General features: G+C 38.6%; 1 protein-coding gene across 3 annotated transcripts in view; it reads left to right on the forward strand.

Annotated features, from left to right (window-relative positions):
• Positions 1–24710, forward strand: part of Rasgef1b (RasGEF domain family member 1B) — a 537873-nt gene that overhangs the window by 503185 nt on the left and 9978 nt on the right. For 2 of the 3 annotated variants that reach the window (XM_090343353.1, XM_090343355.1), the window contains 9 exons: positions 9332–9514; positions 11253–11375; positions 11774–11911; positions 18374–18589; positions 19359–19433; positions 20864–20959; positions 21069–21171; positions 22887–22966; positions 23823–23918. In XM_090343353.1, coding sequence (XP_090199479.1) covers positions 9332–9514; positions 11253–11375; positions 11774–11911; positions 18374–18589; positions 19359–19433; positions 20864–20959; positions 21069–21171; positions 22887–22966; positions 23823–23918 — 1110 coding nt within the window. The remainder of the gene's footprint in view (positions 1–9331; positions 9515–11252; positions 11376–11773; positions 11912–18373; positions 18590–19358; positions 19434–20863; positions 20960–21068; positions 21172–22886; positions 22967–23822; positions 23919–24710) is intronic. The other variant, XM_090343354.1, reaches the window with a different exon arrangement.

Below are 24710 nucleotides of genomic sequence, written 5' to 3' on the forward strand. Positions count from 1 at the left end.
AACAATTGTGGTTTTTAATAGTTTTAATAGTTTTCAGCTATTCAGTTGATTCAGATTTTATGAGGAAATCCTTGTGTGAATAGTACTTTGATATGGAAGATAAAACGTTGGCTTTTTAGAGAAGAAAATACCGTGCTGACAGCAAACACTGTCTTATTTATGTAAAACAAAAGAACAGAATGGGATGGATAGATGTAGTTTTTCAAGAACTTGTGGCAAAACAGTAAAATAAAATGATCTCAGTAACTGTGTCAGTAATAAAACATGGAGAAAAAATTTGAGCTTTACAAACGCCCTCACTGTCAGCCCAGTTTTATGCTGAGATGAACTGGGTATAGAAAAGTAATATCTTTTAATAAAAATGTTCTCCATATGCTATTTAGTGATATAGCATAAAATCTATTGTAGGTAAATGATGATTCACCTTGTCATATTTGTGCTGTTCTTTATGATGGCCTTTAGCCATATGAGCACATTTTAACTTAGGTATGAGTTTGAACGGGAATTAAAAATTAGTTTGCACTGCCCGCTGTGTGAGGGCTCAGTAGTCGTTGTGGCTAACAGTGACTATTGAATTGTCAAGATGTGGGGGCACTGCCAGTATTAGATTGGGTAATGTTGATTTTGATTACCCAGGTCATTTTTTTTTAATTTAGGAAAATTATAATTTATTCTGTTACAGATGGGCATCTAAGACATCAGGGAATAGAACCAAGTGTAGATCTTCACTTGTGTGACAAGAGAATTACCGCTTTCTTCAACTCAATGATGTGCCAGGATCACAACACTAATCTCTCAAGATCTTTTCTTTAGAACTGCGTTGCCCTTTGGAGAACTACCACCAGCTGTTACTGCTGGGAAAGCAACAGCCTTTCAATACATGGAAAGAGGAGCCATCTACTGTTCAGTTCAAGAACTGCATGCGTGATAGCTGTAGATTAGTTTTCCACCCTACAGCTTTATCTTTTAGGAAAATTTTTTTCATGACTCTACAAGTTTACTTAGAGTTTCATGAACTGAGATGCCATTTTGTCATTTTTTGTGCTTTAATAATTTGCTAACATCCCCAAGACAAAAGAAATCACAAATCTTATCTTTGTTTTCTTCAAAAAAAAAAAACCCGGAGATTATATTTGTGCTATAATTCCCTTTTCTCCTCAGTTAGGAATTAGAGAAAATTCTTTTTAAGTAGCATCTAGGGAAGATCAAGTAAAATGTGAATTTATTGTCTTGTGTGGATGCCTTTAACTTAGATCAGGAGATGTCACTACTTTGTTGTGGAGAAAAATAGGACCTTTCTGAAACATAGTAATTATCTTTTCTCCCATAACTGAGGAATCTATGAAGCATTTGGGACTCAGTTCCAAAGAATGTACTTATCTTGGAATTACTGTCTGTTAGGATGCCAAAGAAGTGGGATAATTCGGAGCTGTTTACTCCATGTTCTTTGCCTTGTCTTTCTTAGGGAGGTTAGCATAGGTATAGCACCACAACAGTTTTTACTGATGTTGTTAGAAATCTCTCCTGTAAGAATTCCCCTGACTAAGGAAAAAATGAGAAGAATATATTTTCTCATTATTCCAGTTATCTCAAAACAAGCTGTGTTTCAAATAGTTTCAGGAGCTTACCTTTTACCTTTGACCTGTGTGCAAATCAACAGAGACCTTATATGAACATTTAGTCAGTCTTTGTAATCTCAGCTCTAGTGTGGGTAAAAAGAGGAGGCTAGAGGGTAATAGCCAGAGAAATATGTGAGCATGTTCTAGTTCAGATCACTGTAATTTCAGATGAGTAAAGAAAAAAAAAGTTGTTGTTCAAGTCCCATCTCACCAAAGGACAAAGTTCCTTTAGAATCTAGATGGAAATTGGGAAATCTGTAATTCCAGGATATTAAATTAAATCTCTTCCCACTAAGCAAATATGCTTTCAAAGGTTACCTGTGATAAGGAAGTCTGTGGGGGGGGGTAGGGGTGGGTGTGTGGGTAGCATTTGAGTGAATGCTAACATACTATAGCAACATGAAGGCATAAATATTGCACTCCATGATGAAATAGTATTGAATTTTTTTTGACTCCTGTGTTTTCTATCTCACTGTCTTCCATTTAGAGGTAATGCTGACATGACATTCTGGTAGAGATTTATGAAAGTGTCAGTAACTGGCATTGAGGGATAGCTTTCGATTTAATCTCCACACTGGTGTGTTCCTCAATCTCTCTTTCAACTCGAATTGTCACCTGAAACTACCTTATCCCCATACACCTGCTTCATCATAAATAACATTGTGCAAAAGCAGTCACTAATTCAAGCACAGTCTGCTGTTTAGAAAAAGGCAGCTTTTCATCTGGGGCTTTAGTTGGTTTAAAACCATTAGACATGCCTTTCACATCCGTGCGTCCTGTAAGTCATCCAGTGTCTGCGTCCTTGCTGCTGGATCAATGTCAGGCTGAACTTTTCCAGAGCCCTTAGAAGAACATAATCTATCTTTGTGACCAAATTATCAGCCCTGTAAGATGCCTTATCTGTCAACTGACTTTTTCAACCTACCAAATTAATTTTCACAAGGAATATTCATACCCTGTGCCTTGGTTTGGTATATCTTTTATTAACTGGAAAGGTTTTCAGCATAGTCAGTAATCTGTTGCCATAATTTTGGTGGCTCTGGGAGGTTTTTTTTAAGTTTGGTTTATAATATCAAAAATCAAAATTGTTTTTCCATTGATTTACTGTCTCTCCTCCCAACTGAATATGCTGCCTGAGTGTAGGGTGAAAAAAGAAACAAAAAACAAACCAAAAATCCAGCCTATTTCAGTTGCTTTACCCCAACTAAAAGATGTATCATTCTTTTATTATTTTTTAACTCAATTAAAATGATACTACCATTGATTTCTAAGGAGCACATCTTGAATGCATTGAGCCAAGGTTCTATTCACATTTCTCCTGTCATACTTTATGATACAGACATGACATCTTGGTTCCATGTATACCAGTACTTTGGCCTCTTAATCTTAATCCATTAAAGTGTGTGCCAACTTGTTGGTATGTTTCTGCAGAGATTGTAGGAGAAATATTTGGAATCTTAAAAGACCATTATTTTAATCCTAGCTACGTAGGAAGCTGAGATCTGAGGGTTGCAATTCAAAGCCAAGCTGGGCAGGAAAAGTCAATGAGCCTCTTATCTCCAATTAATCACCAAAAAGGGATAGAATTCTAGCCTTTAGCAAAAAGCACAGGAACACCTTCTAGGTTCTGAGTTCAAAACCCAGAATTGGCACACACATACATATACACACAGAGAACACTGGTTGAATAGAACATACTTTGGATTTGAATCAAGACAACAGGATTTACATAGGTCTCGTCCAGATGTAGTCTCCCTCCCCCCCCACACACATACACACCCTCCAAGAGAATTTGCTTTTGAAAAATTTAACAGTAAATTAACTTACTGCTGTGTGAACACATCCTAATTTTGAGAAGTAGGCACTGTTCTCTATACAAGGTATTTGGTTAGCAGGTCTTCATTGACAGGCCAGGAAAAGTTAGTAGTAAGGAAGAATGGAGAAGCTGGTTTTGATTTTATGTCAGAGAATGCAGAAACTGAGAGTTTATGAACCCTAGAGACAGAAAATAGTTGTTGTCCGAACTAAAAGGGGAAGGGTCACCACAGTTAGGAAAAGCTTTTGCAGTACTTGCCCATACCATATGAATCGGAGCTGTTGAGAACCACTTCATGTCACCTCACACTGGCCTCTGTTCCCTAGAGGGTTCATTAGCAAGTGATTGCGGGAGTTAGAGGTGCCTAGGGATAAATACTTTTCGGGATTCTTAGGTCTAGCATTCCGATGACTGAATTTATTTTTTAACAAGAAGTAAGCCCATGCTTAATCTTTTGGGCCTCACTTCTTTAATTCCAGAGTTGAAGCAGGTAGAAGTAAAATCCTGGAGATGGACTCTGGGTTGTTCTGAATGCACAGTAGCGCTCTCAAGGGCAATAAAAAGGAAGAGAAGAGAAAAAACAAACTGTTTATCTTCTCCAGTATTTAAAATGATCTTGTACAGACAGTACTTTCTGTACCATTCTTCTGACTTTTCTTGGTGTTTATTTATTACTCAGGCAGTTAATCTTTGAGAATGTGGGTAGACAAGTCACTTGTTAGAGATTGTGCAGAGAGCAGTGATAAATAACATGACCTGTGATCTTTGTTTTGGCATTATTTTTCTGGAAATCTATAAAGTATAAGCGTGTATCATTGAATTTCATCTGTTCCAGTGTGCTACCCACTGTAAGGTGCTCTGTGACTTTTTACCAGCTCCCTGTTTTAAAAATACTATTTTTGAAAAAAATCACACATACATATCAAAATCTCTGGAATCTTTGTGGAACTGGCACTGTACTTTGATTGCAAAGGTCAGTAACTTATGTACGGCTGTTGACAGTGCACCTTTTTAATAAGAGTAATTAGTGGTATGAATATATCTTTGGAGCAAAGATTTATGTAGAACATGTAAAACATAAATTATTCTAATAGCTTATAATTTGGGACATACTAACAGGCTTTGCGTTTTATGATTATATATTAGAAGTTCAAAGGAAAGAACACCACCCTCAGTATAACATGGAGAACTGTAATAAAATTTTGTGCCTGGATTCTGAAGACTGAGGTTTGAAACCTAACCTGATTTGTCCCTTAACATGTAATGCTGAGAGAATTATTGGAGTGTTTCTGAGTTTAAGCAGCTTCTGAAGTCAAAAAGGATGAGGATTACTGACAGATGGGGTGGTTGCCAAATCCACAGAGGCTTTCATAGTAAACTATTACACAAACAGAAACCAATGAAATTGCCAGAGCCTGCCTCACCTGGATCTCCAGAGAAATATCTTCAAGGGGAATTCAAAAAAACAAAGTTTAGGAATATGGATAAAAGTTTTCACTACATGAGATCTCAGAGTGAGGAAAATGTTCTACTAATGAAAGGAAAAAATTTAGGGAAGTGGAAAGACGCTGTGCTAAGGACATGGAAAGTTTGAAAATTTTACCCATTATGCATAAATAAGGAGCCAGGGTCTCTTGCAGTGACTTGGAGTTTAGCAATTCATTATTGCTCCATACATGGTCAATACTCAAGGTGGCTCAGGGGAAAATAAACCCAGCTGATGAGCAACCTATCTTTGGGCTAATTTGAAAGCAGAAAACTGCCTATGACATAGTCTCTTGTGACAATTGATTTTTAAGCAGAATAATCTATAACACCAATTCACTTATCTCAGTTTGGTTTGCATAGCTGTAAGTAACATTTTCTTCAGGCGCCTTTTTAGAAGGAAGTTTCCCAACTGTTTTTATTTTGTATCTTTCCAAAGAAATCTTGTGGTACATTTCCAATGAATTATACGAATTTTTGGCAAAGCTCTCAAAAGAATGGTGTAAGGGGGCCGGGACTTTGGCCTAGTGGTTAAAGTGCTTGCCTAGCATGCATGAAGACCCGGGTTTGATTCCTTGGTACCACATACATAGAAAAAAAGCCGGAAGTGGTGCTGAGGCTCAAGTGGTAGAGCTCTAGCCTTGAGAAAGTCCAAGGACAGTGCTCAGGCCCTGAGCTCAAGCCCAGGACTGGTAAAAAAAAAAAAAAAAAAAAAAAAAAAAGAATGGTGTAAGAAAAGCTCTACTGGAAAGAAGATGGGTAGTTACATAGAAATAATTTTGGATTTTGGAAGGGGTGAACAAAACAGATGGAGAATATAAAAGGGATAGAAGTAGATAAGGAACTTTCTGAAGATTTCATAGGGATTAAGTACCCAGATTAGGACTTCATTATATCTGAATTCTTAATCCGGATCCCAGTCCTTGTTTACTGTACCGGAGTATATAATTAAGAAGTACAAATACTTGGGGCTGATTACTTGAAAGGAAACCGAGTGGGCCATGACTGTCTAGTGGGCTAGAATGTACTGCTAATAAGCCCAGGGCAGCAGGAGGGCAGGATTGGGAAAGTTCCATCTGGCTCACTTAGTGCTAGTCACATGACCGGCTGGTCACTCCAATTCATGCTGCCTCCCCCTCCCCCTCCCCTCAGGTCTCAAGTTGCATGTTTATAGAAAGAGGAGTTTGGATCTGACTGTGATGCCTCAGGCACTTTGGCTTCCTCCATAACTGTCTGTCTTACAATCATTTCTAATCATTTAAGTGACACATTTTACTACTAAATTACAGCTTTCAAATCCTTGGTCTGTTCATCCTGAAGTTGCTAGGCCATCATTGCTTATTGATTGCAGTTAGAAAGTAAAATTCAATCTGTTGTTTGTATTCTGGACCAGCGATTTTCCTGTGGTCTTAATATTTATCATTTTCTGATTTTCAGAATTTCCCATATCTGGGCTAACCATGTCCCCAAAATGCTTTGTTAGTGTTTTCTGACAGGGAAAAATAATGCAACTTAAAGAGACTTCTCCAAATCTTGTGTGCAAAGAACCCTGTTTGGTTGTAACCATAGAAAACTTAAGCCACAGACAACCAAGTCCCACATATCATCAGAAGGAAGTTATAGCTATGCCTCTCTTCTTAAGTCCTGGTCTCCAAGTTTGAGAACACTCAATTTCTCATGTCAAGAGTTGATTGGCTCTTTTACTCCCTAGCAGGGGCAGCTCATGTGTAACAATTATATTACACATGAATTGTAGCCATTAAATATCAAACAAAAAACCCTTTCCATCTGAAAGGAAATTTCCTTTATCCATTGCTTTATACAACAAAACATTGTGTTATTTATTTAATATGGTCACTATATGTGAGAGCTTACCACTAAGGAGTGGTGCTGAGTGTCAGGAATCCCATAGTTCCTGACCCTTAGTTAGAGGTGAACTAGGAATGAATGACAAATCCCTCTAGAGAGTGATTCTCAGCAATCCTTTTCTTCCCAGTGGTGGCAAATTTTTCATAGAGCTCCTTAAATTCTCTTTCAGTTGTGTTTTGGTGGTTTATTGTTTGTTTGTTTATTTTCTTCTGGATGGAAAAGAAAGTTGAAGCTCCTTTTTTTTCTGTTTACTTTTTCTTCTCTTTCATCTTCTCTTTTCTCTTGTTCCAAGACTAGGTTTCAAACTTGATACCTGTGACTGCCTTGGCTCATTGGCTGGCATTCTGCCAACTGAGCCATAACTCCAACCATTCTATTTACTTTTTTTTTCTAGTCCTGGAACTTAAACTCCAGGCTTGGGCACTGCCTCTGAGCTTCTTTTGCTCAAAACTAGCACTCTCCTGCTTGAGCCACAGCTTCACTTCTGGCTTCTGTTTATGAGGAATCAAACTCAGGGCTTCAACCATGCTAGACAAGCACTCTACCACTAAGCTACATCCCCAGCACCTCTGTTTACTTTTGTAAGTGTTATTTTCACCTGCCAGGTTGGCTTTCTAGGCAGGTATGTTTTCCTAATACTGTACTCTTGGCCACCTGTTGTGAAGGCACGTGTGCATATTGTGAGCTGTATGCAGCCCATTAGCTGGAACTGATGCCAGTGAAGTAAGGAATGTGACTTCTAAGACTGAGCCCTCTCCCTCTTCTACCATTTGGATGCAAATATCTTTTGGCATCTTGAAAAGAAGAATTAGTCCCGGTTGTGTCCCAGTCAGTCCTGAAGTTTGGCTCCCCCCTCAATGTTTGCTTTGTGAAACCCACAGCCTCCACAACTGTTGAATGCCTCCATTGTCCAGACTTGCTACCAGAAACCCAAGTCTATTCTCAGAACCAGCTCTGTCCCTAGGAATCCAAGTAATAACTTACCAGCCTCTGGCCTCCGCTGAACACTCTCTGACAGGGGCTTTGTGAGCTGCAGGGCACACAGATGGAGAGGAGCAGCTTTTCTCAGGACTGTCACTGTACTCCTTGTTCCTTTTTTCCCTTTTCCAAGAATTTGACACAAAGGAGAGAAAATCAACAGCATCTGAGCTTTTTAGAAAAAGCTGGGGAGACAGCATTAAATTTCTCATATATGCAAGAATCAAACACACACATGCGCACACACGCACACTGTGTTTTAACTCTTGGTCTTTATTTATTTTTTTAAGAAGTCCAGTGCTTTGCTGGTCACTAGAGGCTCATGCCTGGAATCCTAACTACTCAGGAGACTGAAATCTGAGGATCTTGATTCAAAACCAGCTCTAGCAGCACAGACTCTTATCTCCAGCTCTAGCAGCACAGACTTATCTCCAATGAACCACCAAAAAGCCAGAAGTGTGGCTCAAGTGGTAGAATGCTAGCTTTGATCAAAAAAGCTCAGTGACAGTTCCTAGGACTGACACTAAATAAATAAATAAATAAATATCTAAAAGCAAAAGTCCAGTGCTCCACCATGGAATAGAATTCATAGGATAGCTTCGTTTCCGATCTCAGTCTTGGCCTTTTTTTGTAAGCTATTTTCCTCAAGTTCATTTTTGATTGTCTCTCCATATGTCCAGTGCTCGTCAATTATCTCTTCCATTTATTCAGTTCTTGTCAGCCAAATCAGAATGAATCCAAGCAATCAAAGCCCAGTTCCCAGCCTCTACTCCCCAATTGTGAAGCAATGAAGAGCAACCATGACAGCATTACCAAGGCATTTTATATTTGATTGGATGAGATTGATACTGTTATACTGGAATCTGATCATGAAATATAGAGAAACCACAATTTGAGAGGTTGAATTAGGAGTCTATTAGAAAGCCAGCAACTGCAAGTAGACACATGTTCATTCCTCCCCAAATTGCAGTGTTTAATACACTTAATACTGTTAGAAAACTGAGCCACAAGGATAGGAGAGCAGAGAGCTAGCAGATCAGCTCTAATGGAGAGTTGAAGAGGGATGCTGTGGTGACCTCAGGAGAGTCAGGAGACTTGAAGCATGGCGCAGAATGGTGGTCCAGTTGGTCAGGGCCTAAATAGGGTCATGGTGAGGGTGCAGGATCACAGGAGTTTGCCCCTTGAGGGTTCATGGCATCGATCTGGCAGGTCCAGTAGCCTGTTGATCAAGTCCCTGCCTCTAGAAATTCAGTCACACCCATTGCCTGGGGGTAGGACTTCATCATCATTCACTAAGAAACCAAGATAGTGTCCGTTAGACCCAATTCCGTATCATCCACAATGTCTCCACGATGGTGTCACTGAGATCCAGTATCCATATTTCAATACTTAACTGTCTGTGTACATGTTATAGTCAAAGAGCAATTTGGTTTTTTGAGAGTTCTGATATTTTATAATGGTCTGGTCATGACTGTTAAAACTTATCTTGTTAAAGGCTTATTTTTCTTTTCATATTGTGCATTGCTTGACACTATGTTTTCTTTTATTTATTTATTTGTTTTAGGAAAGTATGCCTCAGACTCCTCCCTTTTCAGCAATGTTTGATAGCAGTGGTTACAACCGAAACCTCTATCAGTCTGCAGAGGACAGCTGTGGAGGGCTGTATTACCATGACAACAATCTCCTTTCTGGATCTTTGGAAGCTCTCATCCAGCACTTGGTACCTAATGTGGATTATTATCCAGATGTAAGTATTCTTCTTCCTCTGAAGGCCATCTTTATTTCGAAGCAAAGTATAATACAGAATGCAGGACCGTATATACTGTGGAAATATAATCAGGTTGCTAAGAATTTTCTTTAATAAAAAAACTACATGTTGAGGGTTGAATGCTTTGAGTTCAAATCAAGTATGGGTATGTGTCACATTTTGATAGTCTCTGGTGAAGGTTTTGATTCGGGGGACAGTGTAGGTAGTCTGATAATATCAGTATAATGTATACGTGGGGTTGATCTGTGACTACACTTTGGTCTTTAAATCAAAATGCCAGAGGATAGTCAATTCCCTTAGTGTATATTTCTTAATACCTTTTTTCTTTCCAGTCCCATCACTTATGCCAGAAAGGACAGGTATAGCTAGGTAGGGACGACACATTGAAGAGAAGATTTAGACTCCTGCCACAATGATTTGACCATTGAATGTCAGATGAAATTTGCTTCTGGTTTACTTTGATAACTTACAGTTTGTAAAATGGCACTTTGTAAACTAGAAAATTTATTACATACTATCCAATCCTTACAGTAATTCTAAAACAGGATAGAGGAGGAGATTGAAATTTCACAGTTGAGGATTTATTCAGTCTCAACTCCAGCATCTTAGATTAAACACAGGTTTTCTTTCTGCACCACTTGATTTTTCTTGTGTGCTACAGTACTACTTCAGTGAAATTTAGTTTAGTAGGACAACAAGATTTATTAAGCAGCCAGTTATTCATGGCCGTTTCATGAAACTACCAAGAGAGCATCTTCACTAGTTTTTGTAAATGTAATAATAACCTTGGCATGCAAAGGTTCATTTGTGCTTGCCAGGGTAAATTCAGCATAATGCTTCTTACTAAGTTATCTCTGTCTGTGTGTGATTTGTTACATGGTATTTTTCAAATATGTTGCCACACAGGGAAAACCAGTAATCAAAAGTAAAAGGAACCCCTTGTTCAGCCTGTAAATGTTTATGAGCCACTAAAGGCGCCTGGGGTATGGAGTGAAGGAACAGCCCATGGAATTTCTCTTTTCATTCAGAGTCTGAAATTATTATAACAAATAAAGCACTACTTCATTACTGGCTTCTTGGGAGACAATGTGGTTAAAGAAAAGTACATAATGTTATATTGTGCTTTATCAAATTGCTTGGCCCTCATGCAAGTAAATGGGTTACTTACAAACCTTCTTCAACTGTTCTTCTACAGACACTTCAGTGTGCCACATGAACACACAGGACGATTCTTGACTGAATGTGGGCGGAATAAGTGGGGTTTTCTTTTTTTCTTTGTTTATTTTTTGTTGTTTCACTTTGCTTTTGTTTCCATTGAGGTACCCTAATATTTGATCACATAAGCCAGATTCTGACTGGGTGGCGTAGTCTCTAAGTGGGATTTTTTTCTCTCTGGGCTGAATTTTTTTCTTCTTTACTACTGTGATTAATGTATCCTGATAGCCTGGCTTTCAGAGGATAGATGTGAAAATGTTCTCTGAATAATTTCAGGAACTAAATTTGTCCTGGAATGTTGTTATTTTTTATTATGATTTAAGGGAAAAGAGAGAGTTTGAGGTTAAAGGGAAGATTCCTACTATATTGTTGTATGTGTAGGTGCTACTTTTGAAATTGTAGTATACGAACTTTGATCAAAAGAAGCCAATGAAATAAAATGCACTATGTATTGGAGCTCACAGAAAAAGCACCAGCAATGTCTTGTTTTCTCTTGTCACAGAGGACATACATATTCACCTTCCTGCTCAGTTCTCGGTTATTTATGCATCCTTATGAGCTCATGGCCAAAGTTTGCCACTTATGTGTTGAACACCAGAGACTAAGTGATCCTGATGGTGATAAGGTAATTTTTGAACTTTTTTATATGTGCTAACTCTATGGCTTTAGATTGTGAGGTTAGTTTCCTTAAGGGATCCTGGCTTACCTCCTCATTCATGTATGTGAATGGCAACATGACTTTCTACATAGGAAACTGGGAATTGTTGAAAGAACACAGTATGGGCTGGAGCCTTGTAGCCCAGTGGCAGTACATTTCTTTAGTATGCACAAGGCCCTGGGTTTGCACTGCAAAAATAAAGTAAACCATACAAATTGAATGTATTAGAGCCTGCCTGAATTTAGTTAACTTGGTGTTGCTATACAGGAGAACTAGAGCTGCTTCTTCAATCTCAGAAGACTTATTTATTTGATGTAGTGCATGCTGATAAATATCGCTGGCTTACATTTGCTTTTTCTTCCTAGAACCAGATGAGAAAAATTGCACCCAAAATTCTTCAGCTCTTGACAGAATGGACTGAAACCTTTCCTTACGATTTTCGGGATGAGAGAATGATGAGAAACTTAAAAGATCTGGCTCATAGAATAGCCAGTGGCGAGGAGGTTGGTAACTTGAATTTTGAACAGCCATCAAAATTTACAGAATAGTCTGGGTAGGAAATGGTAATGAATATCTGAGTACCTAGCACTTCTGTTCTGGGTTGCCTTTGGGAAAGCCTTCTGCATTGGTACATGGGCTGTTTTGATAAATCCAACAAATGATTAGTGCATCTCACTTCAAAGAAATACAACTGAAGTTTTATGTGACTTGTTGAGGGATATGTTCATGTCAGTTCATACACAGGATTCAAGTTACAACTATGTTTCTAAAAAGGTTGGCACCTTTAAATAAATAACATATTAAGAAGCACTAAGATGCATAAAGTCAGTAGAAGATGAATATAACCGTTGACTAATAAGTAGCCTATTCATAAATCATAAATGTAAATATGACAGAGTTGAGAGCCACTAGCACAGAAAAGGAGTGCTGTGGCTTGAGTTTAAGGAAAGTACAGTTATTTATCTATTTTTCATGGTGAGGGGAAAGAAAAGCATACTCATTCTTCAGAGCACTAATTTAAACTTGAGGCTGTAGATGACATTCACTGTCGAGCACTTGCTTGCATGTACAGGCCTACTAATCACAAAAGTGACAGAAAATCAAAATACTTTCTTACCAAGGAGCTCATATACAAGGAAAGAATGCAATGCTTTTTTGTTTGTTTGACCACAGATACTCCTTGACAAAAACAAAGGCCGTTGATCAGAGTGTACATTCTCACAGTTGGAAGAGAAGAAGACAGTCGAAAGTCCTTTATTGCCAGAAGTTTGAGTTAAAGATAGTTGATTTCAGGCTAGTGTAGGTAGAGATTGAAAATAAGTCTTGGATAATATTCCATCAATATCATTTCCCTCGATTGAACCTTTGATACGTTTAAGTAGTTGTGACAAATTCAAGGTTATCATCTCTGAAGCAGTCCTGAAGGGCTGATTTTCTAAGTTGGGGCCTGTTTGGAAAGGTTGTCTTTGTCAGTTCTGTGTTGTTACTGTCTCTGGGAACAAGACAACAGAATACCCTATAGTGAGGAAGTTAGTAACTTGAATTTTAATATAGGCCACCAGTATTTCCAGAACAGCTTGAACAGGAAGGGGTGCTGAATTATTTTTCCAGAACCTCAACACTTTTCTGTTTTGCCTTTGGACAAAACATAGTTTGAGGGTAAACAGGTATATTTTCACATAGGAAAAAGGTTAGACAATCCTTTGCCAACTGTAGTGATGACTTGTTTTATCTGAAAATAGGTTTTGCCATCATCTATAACCTTCCAGTAGAACTCATTCTTCCAGAAGTATGTTGAAAAGCACACTGATCTATTCTGATAATGGTGAATACACTGTAGTGCCCCTTCTCCAACTTAAAAAAGAAACCAGACTAGAAAATTTGTACCTGGCTTTCCTTCATGATACCTTGTTTATTAAAGGGGAATTAACTCTTGTGATTGCTGTCTGACATTATGTTGAACCTAGGTGCTCAAGATAGCCATTCTTTTTGTCAGGCTGAGTGAGTCCTTTTGAAATTCTGACTATTACAATCTTCTTGTGAGGTATATCCATGCTTCCTGAGGCCAAAGTGATGTGTCACCATGCAGTAAATCTTAGGCTAGCTGTATTAACCATTGAGTTACTTAGCAGGGTCAGTCCTGGCTTAGTGACCTTGGTTTATGACAAACTGTTCAAAAGATTAGTGACTTCATGGGGCTTTTCCTTATGTAAATGTTGAGACCTGAGATACAGTCAGTTTTTTGTCTCAGTTCAATTGTATGTAACTCCTCAATTTTATGTCTGCTGTCTTCTGCCTGTTAGAAATCATAACTGGGTGCTAGTGTTTCATACCTGTAATCTGAACTAATCAAGAGGCTAAGATCTGAGAATTATGACCACTCTAGCCTAGGTAGGGAAGTATGTGAGACTCTTATAAACTATCAGAAGGCTGATGTAGAGCACCAGCTATGAGTGGAAAAAAGCTAAGCAACAGTACTCAGGCCTTGAATTCAAGACCCCGTACCAGTACCAGACCACACACACACACACACACACAAAGGAACACATGAAAAATTAATTTCTTTTAAGATACGTGGTTTGAAAATGTGAACTGATGGCTTTGTGTCATGGAAGTCAAAGTGGGATTTGTTTACTTCTGTGACCAGATGAGATCTGGTCTTTTATTTTTTAAGCTAAAAAAAAAATAACAAAACACAAACACAAAATCAAGCCATTCAAAAGCTAAGTAGAACTGAGAAAAAGGACACAGCAGTCATTTGACTATCTTCTGGTCAGTACTTCTGTGAATAACACATTTTTAGTGTACCTTGGGAAGTTTATACCTGGCTTTGAGCATGGAATGAGGAGTGGAAAAGGCTAGCCAAGTCTAACTGAGAAATTGACTGAACCAGGGTACGTGTGGAGAGATGCGTCTGCCTTGATCTGGCTGGGCTTTCATGAGAAATAGCTGTTTCTTGGCGGGTTTTATCCACACTTAGCAGTTGCTTCATCTGACTGTGCTTTGGCAAGTTCCCTAAATTCCTTGCTCCTTTCTCATATCTATAAATCGTGTAAACAGCTCTATGTTGCTGTCCCTTTAGGCTCTAAACTTCTGTGATAGATGTTCTATCCTTATTTCCTTGTTTGACAGGATCCTCTAATGTCATATTTTTAAGTGTCTTTCCTCAGAGGGAATTCCCAACTCTACCCCATAGCCTGGCTATGATCATACACCCACCCCCCATCTTGACTGTCACCACCCTCTCTTCATAGCTGTTTATGATTTCTCATTGTTTACTTTTTAACTGTTCTCATTGGGATTCATGCCATTCCCTCTTTCCTTAAAATGGCATCCTTAATTCCTATTTGCTTCTGAGTGATGGTTGAATAAGTGAGTGAATGAATGAATGGATATGTGGATGAAAGAATGAACGAATGAGGAAACATTTTTTCCCTCCCCCAAAAGAGCATGTGATTGAGTTGTGACTTGTTGCTTCTTGCCTGTGACTTCAGGGATTTTTTTTTTTTTTGCCAGTCCTGGTCTTAAGCTTAGGGCCTGAGCCCTGTCCTTGGACTTTCTCAAGGCTAGAGCTCCACCACTTGAGCCTTAGCAACACTCCTGGGTCTTTTCTATGTATGTGGGACCAAGGAATCAAACCTGGGACTTCATGCATGCTAGGCAAGCACTCTACCACTAGGCCAAACTCCCAGCCCCAGGGATTTTTATTTTTATTTTGGCAGTTGATGTATGCAGGCATGCCCTGCATATCACTTAGTCAAGTTCTTCTGAATCCACTAGGACAGTTCTACATAATTTAGTTTAATATGTTTCCCCCCTGGGGAATTTGCCCCAAATGAAGTGGTTTATTAGGACTTGCCTGCAAGAAACCTGAAATGAAACAAATGATTGAGTTACATGACAAATGACTTCAGTGAGTAGAGTGCAATTTTCTCTTCCTTAAGGGGTCGGTCTTCATAATAAGAACTTCTATCATTATTTGCCAGGTAATTACTGTCCCTGGCATTTGAAGTTATAAAAATGAATAAGTACGTATTTAGTACTTCATGACTCAGTAAGGAAGCATGCTTAACAGCATAAAGCTTGATTTCATAAATGGAATCAGGTGGAAGAAAGAAACTTAATTTTTAAAAATTAACTTTAAGCAGTTTTACAAAAAGGTTTCAATTCTGCGTATTAGTTTAAGAATGCAATGCATCTTACTCAGTGTCACCCCCTGTCATTCTCCACCATTTCTCCCAATCCTTCACAGGATATGTTTTAAAAAAGTTATCTCTCCTTTCCTTTGCATCCTATGCATGCATATGCACATGTTGTTATTCTAATAGCTTTTCCCCCTTTACTGTAATGAGATTTTTGCTCATTCGTACCCTTCCTGTACAATTCCTCTACTTATTCCCACAAGAGTTATTTTTTCTCCTACTACAAAGTGAAAATCTTTCACTAGATATGCTAGTAGAACATTGGATCTCCCTTATCAGAATAATCTGAGGAGCATTTCTGTCATGGTACCCAACTGTATCTCAACTCACTTCATCAGAATGCTGAGGGTAGGACCCTGCTACAGGCTATCACCGTCCTGTTTCTGTGCTCATTGTTTCTCTGCTGGTCCAAAGGTTATTTCATACTAGTGAGTAGTTTATGTGGGGTCCATGGGAGGAATAACGTGCATGGAATCGCTATTGGGATGAAAATAATGGATATTTTCACATGAATTCTTTGTGACTTTTCTATACATCTCAAAAGTATTCAAAATTAAATGTGGCTTTTTAGATTTTTTTATTTATGATAAATCAAGTAGTAGAGGAATACATTTCAATAGTTAAAAAATAAACATACAATACGGCGAAAGTAATGGGTAAAGTTTTACCCATTTTATATCTCGCTTGAAAGTAACAAGGATTGCCAATTTGGATATATATATCAAGAATTCCCTCTCTGTATATGTGTTCAGGTACAGGAACACAAAACTGCACAAGAAGTGCCGGGAGAGAGAGAGAGAGAGAGAGAGAGAGAGAGAGAGAGAGAGAGAGAGAGAGAGAGAGAGAGGGGGAGGGAGGGAGGGAGGGAGGGAGGGAGGGAGAGAGAGAGAGAGAGAGAGAGAGAGAGAGAGAGAGAGAGAGAGAGAGACAGAGACAGAGACAGAGACAGAGACAGACAGAGACAGAGACAGAGACAGAGAGAGACAGAGACAGAGAGCAAGAGCACGCGCACGCACATGCCTGTGTGCTTACTTACTATGTTCTCAGTGATGTGTCTTTGGGACCTTTCCATGTCAGTGTAGACACCTGTGTCTCCTTTGGCCTGATACCCAGTACTCTGAAATGTGTTTGGACCTGGGTTTTTGTTGTTCTTGTTGTTAAAAACTATTCTGTGAGAAACGGACCATATTTTTTGTATGGAGGAAATTTACAAATTTTCTTATGCTTGACAAAGAATATATATACCCCAGCCACACCATATTTCATTTAGCAGAATAGTAATATAATGACAGTTGTGGGACACTCTTGTAAACAGACTGTAACGATTGGGAAACTGCAGCCTTCTTGCTGCAGAAAACACGTGTTTTCTACTCTGGTGGATGGTACGTGCTGTAACTGCAGTAACTCAAAAAGCTGCTTATCATCTCTCATGAGTAATTCGTTGGGAATAGCATAATGTTCAATGGTGCTAACTCTCACAGGCATTTATTATGACATTTGGATAGAATAAAGAAAACATCTTACATACTGGAGGTCTTAGTATAACACAGCGTTACCAGAGTAGAAGGGGTGGCCACAACAGAGACAAGGGATTAAAAATCAACTTTGACTCAACATTAAATGGCTTGGAATGTATAGAGGGGGGAATGAGAGACATTTTCCGTAAGTGATAAACAAGCATTGCCAAACAGCACCTTCCAAAAGGAAACTTTCATGCTGAGTGGAAGATAGATTTTCTTGAATGTTTAGTTGTTTTAAAGGTTATCTAATGGGCCATGTTAAAGCACTAAAATATACATCAACTACTAGAGAAGAAGGAAAGGGAAAGTACATGTGTATGCTTTACATCCTTCCATACATGAGAATGAAATATTTCTATATGTGTTATAATTTTGCCGCTCAAGATTTTTGTTAAAAGGGCTTCTGTGGAGGGAAAATAATGCTTATTATAGGTAGATACCACTTGGTGTTACTAGCCAGTCCCAGCAGATAGTTTTGTGGTACTTCTTTAGAGGCAGTGAGGTATAACTATGGGCCTTCCTGCATCTGTAAGACTGACTTAGAGCATCCTCCTTAGAACTCAGCTCACCTTAAATCTGCCTGTGTGCTTTTCTTCTTATATGGAAATCTTAATTTACCAAGAAAGATGATTGTTGGCAGCTTTGGATCAAAGAGGGCAAATAACTCCTTAATTTACAATAAGCATGCCCGAGGGCACACTTGGATATACATAAAAAATTACTTACTGGGAAGTGATTTCTTTGGTTAAAAACGCATCTTAAAAGGATGGCTAGGCACTGGTGGCTCACACCTATAATCCTAGCTACTCAGGAAGCCGAGCTCTGAGGATCAAGGTACAAAACCAGAGTAGGCAGGAAAGTTTGTAAAATGCTGTGACTTGAGATGGATATAGTATTCGACTTAGCATATGTCAGAGGCCCAGTCTTACCAGAGAACAGGGAGTTAATTGTATGTAGCACTTATGACTGCATCTCCTCAGCAAGTAACTGGAAATGTCTGTATGTCTGTAGCATTTTTAAGGGCCAACTAGCATTCTATTTTCACAAGCAACCTGAGGAAAAAATACTACGTCTTGTAGATTTGCGACACTTGAGGTATATAGGATTCAGCCTGTATAAGTTCCCTGGACCACATTGACTGCCCAAGATCAAGATGAAAACATTGAGCAACATGGTCTCTAAGGATATATGGAGCTGAAAAGGGACGTGTAGAGCAAGATGTCACCCTTTACTTATTCCCTAGCAGACATACCGAAAGAATGTCCAACAGATGATACAGTGTCTGATCCGGAAACTCACCACACTCAGCCAGTATGAGGAAGTTTTGGCAAAAATCAGCTCCAGCTCCACAGATCGGCTCACAGTTCTTAAAACCAAGCCACAGTCCATCCAGAGGGATATCATTACTGTCTGCAGCGACCCTTACACGTTGGCCCAGCAGCTGACTCACATAGAGCTGGTAAGCTTTTAATCGGCACTGCCCTTTAGAACCCTATTTGGTTTGCTTTGGCAACTAGACAATATATTTGCCAACAGTGTCACCTGAGAGTTGTTAATAATTCAAATGGGGGATGATCTACAAAATAGCTGAACCAGAGTTTGTTTAGGCATTTCACTGTGAATGCTTCTGGTAATTTGGGAATTTAACTTGTAATAAATATTAATAAACAAGATTGAAAAGCAGAGTTTACTGAGCTTGTACATCTCCCACCTCTAATTAATTTTCCCATAATTTACTCGGTCTTCTATCTTTTGAAACATTGACCTTAGCAGAAAATTGTCTCTGTTCAGACCCTTAGAGTGATGAAAATGTTGGGAGGTTAAAGTTTATTTTCAGCTGGGTGTAATGACTTATACCCTCTAATCCAAGCTACCCAGGAGGTTGAGATATTAGTATTTTGATGTGAAGTCAGCATAAACAGAAAAGTCTGAGAGACACTTACCTTCAATTTACCTAGAAAAAAAAAATGGAACAGTGGCTTGAGTGGTAGAGTGCCAGCCTTAAATGAAAAAGCTAAGGGACAGAACAACTTAGGATCTGAATTCAAGCCCCAGCATGACTTCCTCCCCACCCCCCCACTTCCCCACAAAAAAAATATCCTAAGTGCTTATTTCAAAATTTGCATTGGAATTAGGGGTAGTACCAAAGGTTCATAGAGGTTGTTAGCCATCCTTCTCTTTTCATTTCTTTAATATTATTGATAGTTTGGATTTTTTTTTCTCCTTAGGAGAGGCTCAATTATATCGGGCCAGAAGAATTTGTTCAGGCCTTTGTGCAAAAGGATCCTTTGGACAACGACAAGGTAATCTGTCTATCCAGAGGCATCCGGGAATGGGATTCCTTTAGCTCTCATAACGGATATTAGAAAACAGACATAGGGATTAAAATTATTTTGTTGTAGGTTTGAACATAAGACATTGCTTCTTTTTTCTTTTTCCTTCTTCTTTTGTTTTCATTAGCTATGTGGGACTCATGACAGTTTCCTTCAGCTTCCATCCCTGTGTGTCTTTATATCAAGAACTTTTAGCTAACCTATAGCTAACTTTTAGCTTCTTCCTTCTTTGGGTTGGGAAAGTTAATGAGCTCTTACAACAAGTAGATGCTTGCTTCTGTGGTGATGAGGGTAGATGATAAAAGCATAATTGTTTTAGCAGATTAAGCCAAAAAGAAAATAGAAAGGAATGTTAAGCTTATGATTCAATGGCAGCAGGGGCAAGAAAGACCGGAAGTACATCCCGTTCACCAAGTGACATTCTTCACTGCCTGGACTCTCAGTGAGCCCTCAAGATGGTTCACTGGTGAAACTCACGTGTCAGGAAAATAATCCGGGAAAAGCATAGTACAATCAGTCTACAGATGTAAGAACTGTGGCCTCCAGAAGTGTTCCAAATTGTTTAGGAAAGGCTTTGAAAGTCCCCTTCAGGAGCCAGGCAACAGCTGTTTTCCGGCCTTAGAATAGTTTCTCTTAGTACAGGAAATGAAGAATGTGTTTTGTAATAGAAAGCTAGTGGACATTTTGTGTGTGTGTCTTTTAGAAGGAAGGAAAGAGGTGTTAGTGAACCTCTTCAAGCTTGACCTTGAACTTCCACTTGCTTTAGAACAATTTGTCACTCAACCTACTACTAATAATGGAGGTAGGGTAGACTTCTCTTGATTTTCTTTGGAAGATATTTTGTTTCTTGGTACATGATACTTCAAAATTTTGTGCTATAACTTATTTTGAAGATAAGGTTTTCCAGTTCTCTGCACTCTTTGCCTCCCTTAGCTGTGTTGATAGCAGTTAGGACTTGTAACCTATTAGAGCGCTCAAGATTATAAGACAGCCAAAATCCATCCTATGAATTGTTTCTGAAGAGAGATCCTAGCCAGAGTAACTTTGTTTCTTGGGAAACCAGAGAAAGGTATGTTTACAAATGCATTGAAGTGTGTATCACTGAATTACCCTAAGAGATTTTGGTATTCGTATAAGGATGACCAAGAACGTGAGGTTGATGTTCATTTTTCTCTCTCTGTCTCTCTCTTTTTCTATATGTCTGTCTCTCTCCCTTTGTGTCTTTCTCTCCTCTCTCTCTCTCTCTCTCCACACACACACACACACACACACACACACACACACAGCCTTTCTTACTCATAAACTGAGAATGAAGATTTTGTATTTCTTGCAATGAGAGCCCAGTACGTTCATTTATTCTCTCTCTCTCTCTGAGTGATGTGTTCACTGCTTCTCTGTAGAGTTGCTACACTGAGCGGAAGAAAACACGAAACTTAGAAGCGTATGTGGAATGGTTCAATCGCCTAAGCTACCTGGTTGCTACAGAAATCTGTATGGTAAGGAAATCCGTTTTGTCTGCATCATCGCTGTCATTTTCTTCATGCTTACTTTATATCTGTTGGGTGTTCACATGGAATAACCACCCTTCACTGTCTTTTCATGTAGCCTGTGAAGAAGAAACATAGGGCAAGAATGATAGAATATTTCATTGATGTCGCTCGAGAGTGTTTCAATATTGGCAACTTTAACTCCTTGATGGCAATAATCTGTGAGTATTTTCTGAAGGAAAAATGTGAAGAAGGGGAACGATGTTCTTTATTTTTATGTGGTCTATGAAATGTATCCACCAAAAATATATAAGTAGCACAGTTTTATTAATGGACCATATTCTATTTTACTGTTTTTGGGGGGGTTACCAACATTAAGAATAATTCTTAGGTTTTTAGATAGTTGAAGAACTGAAGTGAATTATTTCAAGAATGTTCAAAATGCTTTAAATAGCAAATGGGTGCGAGTATATTTAAACTTTCCTAAATTTGCATAATTTATGTAGTATTTTAAAGTTTTTTCTGAAAGTTTCTGAATTGAGGTTGGGAATGTAGCTGAGGGTTAGTCACTTGTGAAGAATACATGAGAATGGTAGTACACAGTCACACACATATACATACACACTTACATGCACATATACACACACATTTATAAGGGAGGAATTTGTCTAAAGAATTTTTTTCTCTTCTTTTATTTCAGTGCCAGTCCTGGCACTGAACTCAGAGCCTGGGCATTGTCCTTGAGCTTCTTTCTTTTTCAAGGCTAGCACTGTACCACTTTAGCCACAGAGCCCCTTCTGGCTTTTTCTGTATATGTGGTACTGACAAATAGAACCCAGGGCTTCATGCATGGTAGGCAAGGACTCTATCAGTAAGCTACATGCCCATTCCTAAATAAAGATTTTTTTAAGTAATGACATAGTGGCAGGGTCTTCTATTTTTTGAAAGATTTTATTAACTGATCTTTACGTCATATTTCAAATGTCACGTTTAACAAACAAATATTCAAGAAGGGAATCTCTATGCAATCACTGGCACAGCTTTTGGAACATGATTAAAATTAAGCTGAGGGTTTGTATGTTATAGATACATAGAATTTTTAACAGACTTGATCTTAAGTTAAGAGTAGTTGTGGCATTGCACAAATGGATTTATTTAGGCTTGTGTGAGTTCCTTTCCCACTGAGAGTAGCTGTAGTATGTAGTCTTCATTCAGAGGGGACAGCACAGCATATTAGGAAGAGTATAGATTATGGAATCAGACCAGTGTCTGCTTCCCATCTCTGTACCTGGTTATCTAGATGAGGTTGAGGGAAATTTCTTGGCCCTGGAATCAGCTTATTTTCCTGGGATAGTCCAGTGGAGATGTGAGATGCTATATCCAGAGCATGGCTGACCTATGATCCAGATCAAGGGTCAGAAAACCACCATCTGTGACTTGAGCTGGCCCACTCCTGGTCTTTGGGGCAGCGAACTACCATTTGTTCTTACATTTTTAGGTGATTGAGGGAAAATGTAAAGAAGTATAATATTTCTAAAATGTGAACATATAAATTTAGATTGTAATGTCCCTAGTAAAGTTTTATCAGTACATAGCCATGTTGCTTACATAACCATCTATAGTAACTCTTGCATTCGAACATCATGGTTATAATGGCAGCATAAACCTTATGGCCTGCTCAGTCGAAAATGTTCACTCCTTTACCCTTTATCAAGAAAAAAATGCTCACCACCACTCAGAGTAATTGGTAGTTGTGATATTGTTATTCAGCCAAGGGCAAAGGTGCGGGAAAAAGGTTGTAAAATTGGAATGTGTGTCTTATGAGTAAGTTTTGGGTCTCAGTAACTTACGAATATGCCTCTCAGGGGCATAAGTTAAAATTGCTCTTTTAATCTCTATGTCAATTTTCTTCTCTCTTTGCATTTAAAATGGGAAGCTGGCATGAATATGAGCCCAGTCTCTCGACTGAAAAAAACCTGGGCCAAAGTAAAGACCGCAAAGTTTGATGTTCTTGAGGTAAGAAAGATTCTTATAGACTTAGGGGAAGGACAGGGAATTTGAATTTAAGAAAAGGAGTTTAGACTAGTTCATTTAAAAGTAGAGGTGTATATTCTGGGGTAATGGTGAAATGCTGACACTTCAGTTGCATCATGTCGGAAGCTGGAGTGGAATTGGGACCTGAGCACTGAGGGGCTTTGTAGCAGGCCTACTGCTTTTCAGTGACCCATAGTAGATTGAGTTCCTTATCCCCAGGGAGTGTGCATTTGCCATTCCTTCAGCAAATTTAGCTGACCTATGAAAAGCTATGGGGATATGTAATTCTGAAGAGAGCTAGAATGGTGCACAAGAGCATGTGTGTTTGAATCCTGTTCACCTCCATTTTACCCTGTTGTGTGGATGGTTTACAATCTTTTGAAATAGTAATTATTCTGTCCTGAGTTTTCCCTGAAACTGGGACTTAACCATTAGATTTATGCTGCTTTATTCATATCATTCAATAAATTTATTTTCCTTCTTGCACAATAATTAATATTTGTAAATGCTTTGTTTTCAAATGTGGAGGACAAGTATAGTGTAAAGTGTTGGGTCATAGGGGAATGTTTTCCTAATGCTAGGATTTGATGCTATCTTACTAGTGTTAGTTTATTAGCCTAAATAGATTTGGTTTAGGTATAATATTACCAAAGCTGATGTCAGATTTGTGTTGTATCACAAAGAAAACATTTGTGTTCTAATGAGTTGCATTTGCACATTTGTGCAGAAGAGAGATAGATCATACTCCTAATGAGCTCTCTAATTTACTTGGAGCTTTTTGCTCTTGTGAATTTATATAGGTGAGAAGTGGATGGCTAATGCTATTTTCTCTTCACAGCATCAGATGGACCCTTCCAGCAATTTCTATAATTATCGGACAGCTCTTCGTGGGGCAGCGCAAAGGTCTTTAACTGCTCATAGCAGCAGAGAGAAGGTATGCACTTAAAACAGTATGCTGTTCATGGTAGCATTGCTTTTACCTGTGTAGATGATATAAGAGAGATACATACTACAGAAATGGTGTCACCTGCCACATAGGGAAGAGAAATCCTAAAGGAAAATTGAATTGTAGGAAACGCAAAGGTGTCTTGGTGTAGAACTTGGCAAATGTATTTAACTATGTTATTTTAAACATTACCAAAATATTTAGTCTGCAGTGCCTATGAGTTGTATACCAAGTAATAAATTAAATCATATGGTAAGATGACTAATAGCATTAGGGAGTAATTAGCTTTAATAGAAAAAAAGACATTTAAGCAGTGTACAAGGTAGCTCACTTAATGTAACCTTTTTTCTTTGAAGAATTAGCTTACCTCTCACGGTTAAGTCATTTATTTTCAGAAAGTGATTTAATTGCTATAGCATTAAGCCTGCTGTTACTAATTAGATATGTGGGTGGCAGAAAAATAGAGGGGTGATAGCTGAGGAATTAATGATCCCCCCTCTCTCTACCCTACATTTAAACAGGTTAGTACACTCCTGCTTCCACCCTGTGCTTGAGTCTGAGGATCCTTTCTTGTCACATTTCTCTTTCATATTTCCTTATAGAGAAAGGATACGTTGTCTCACCATTTGCCTGTCATGCTACTTGGGATGTATATATCTGTTCCCATAAAAGCTAAAGGAGGTGGTCCTCTCTTTGCTTTCTATCTTTAAGCTATATTTTCAGCAAATAATAATAAAGAGGGGTCCAGGTGTATGGCTTAATAGTAGAGTGCTTGCTAGC

Source organism: Megascapheus bottae, chromosome 13 (assembly GCF_031878675.1).
Source record: "Megascapheus bottae isolate mThoBot1 chromosome 13, mThoBot2.hap1, whole genome shotgun sequence".
Taxonomy (NCBI): Eukaryota; Metazoa; Chordata; class Mammalia; order Rodentia; family Geomyidae; genus Megascapheus; species Megascapheus bottae.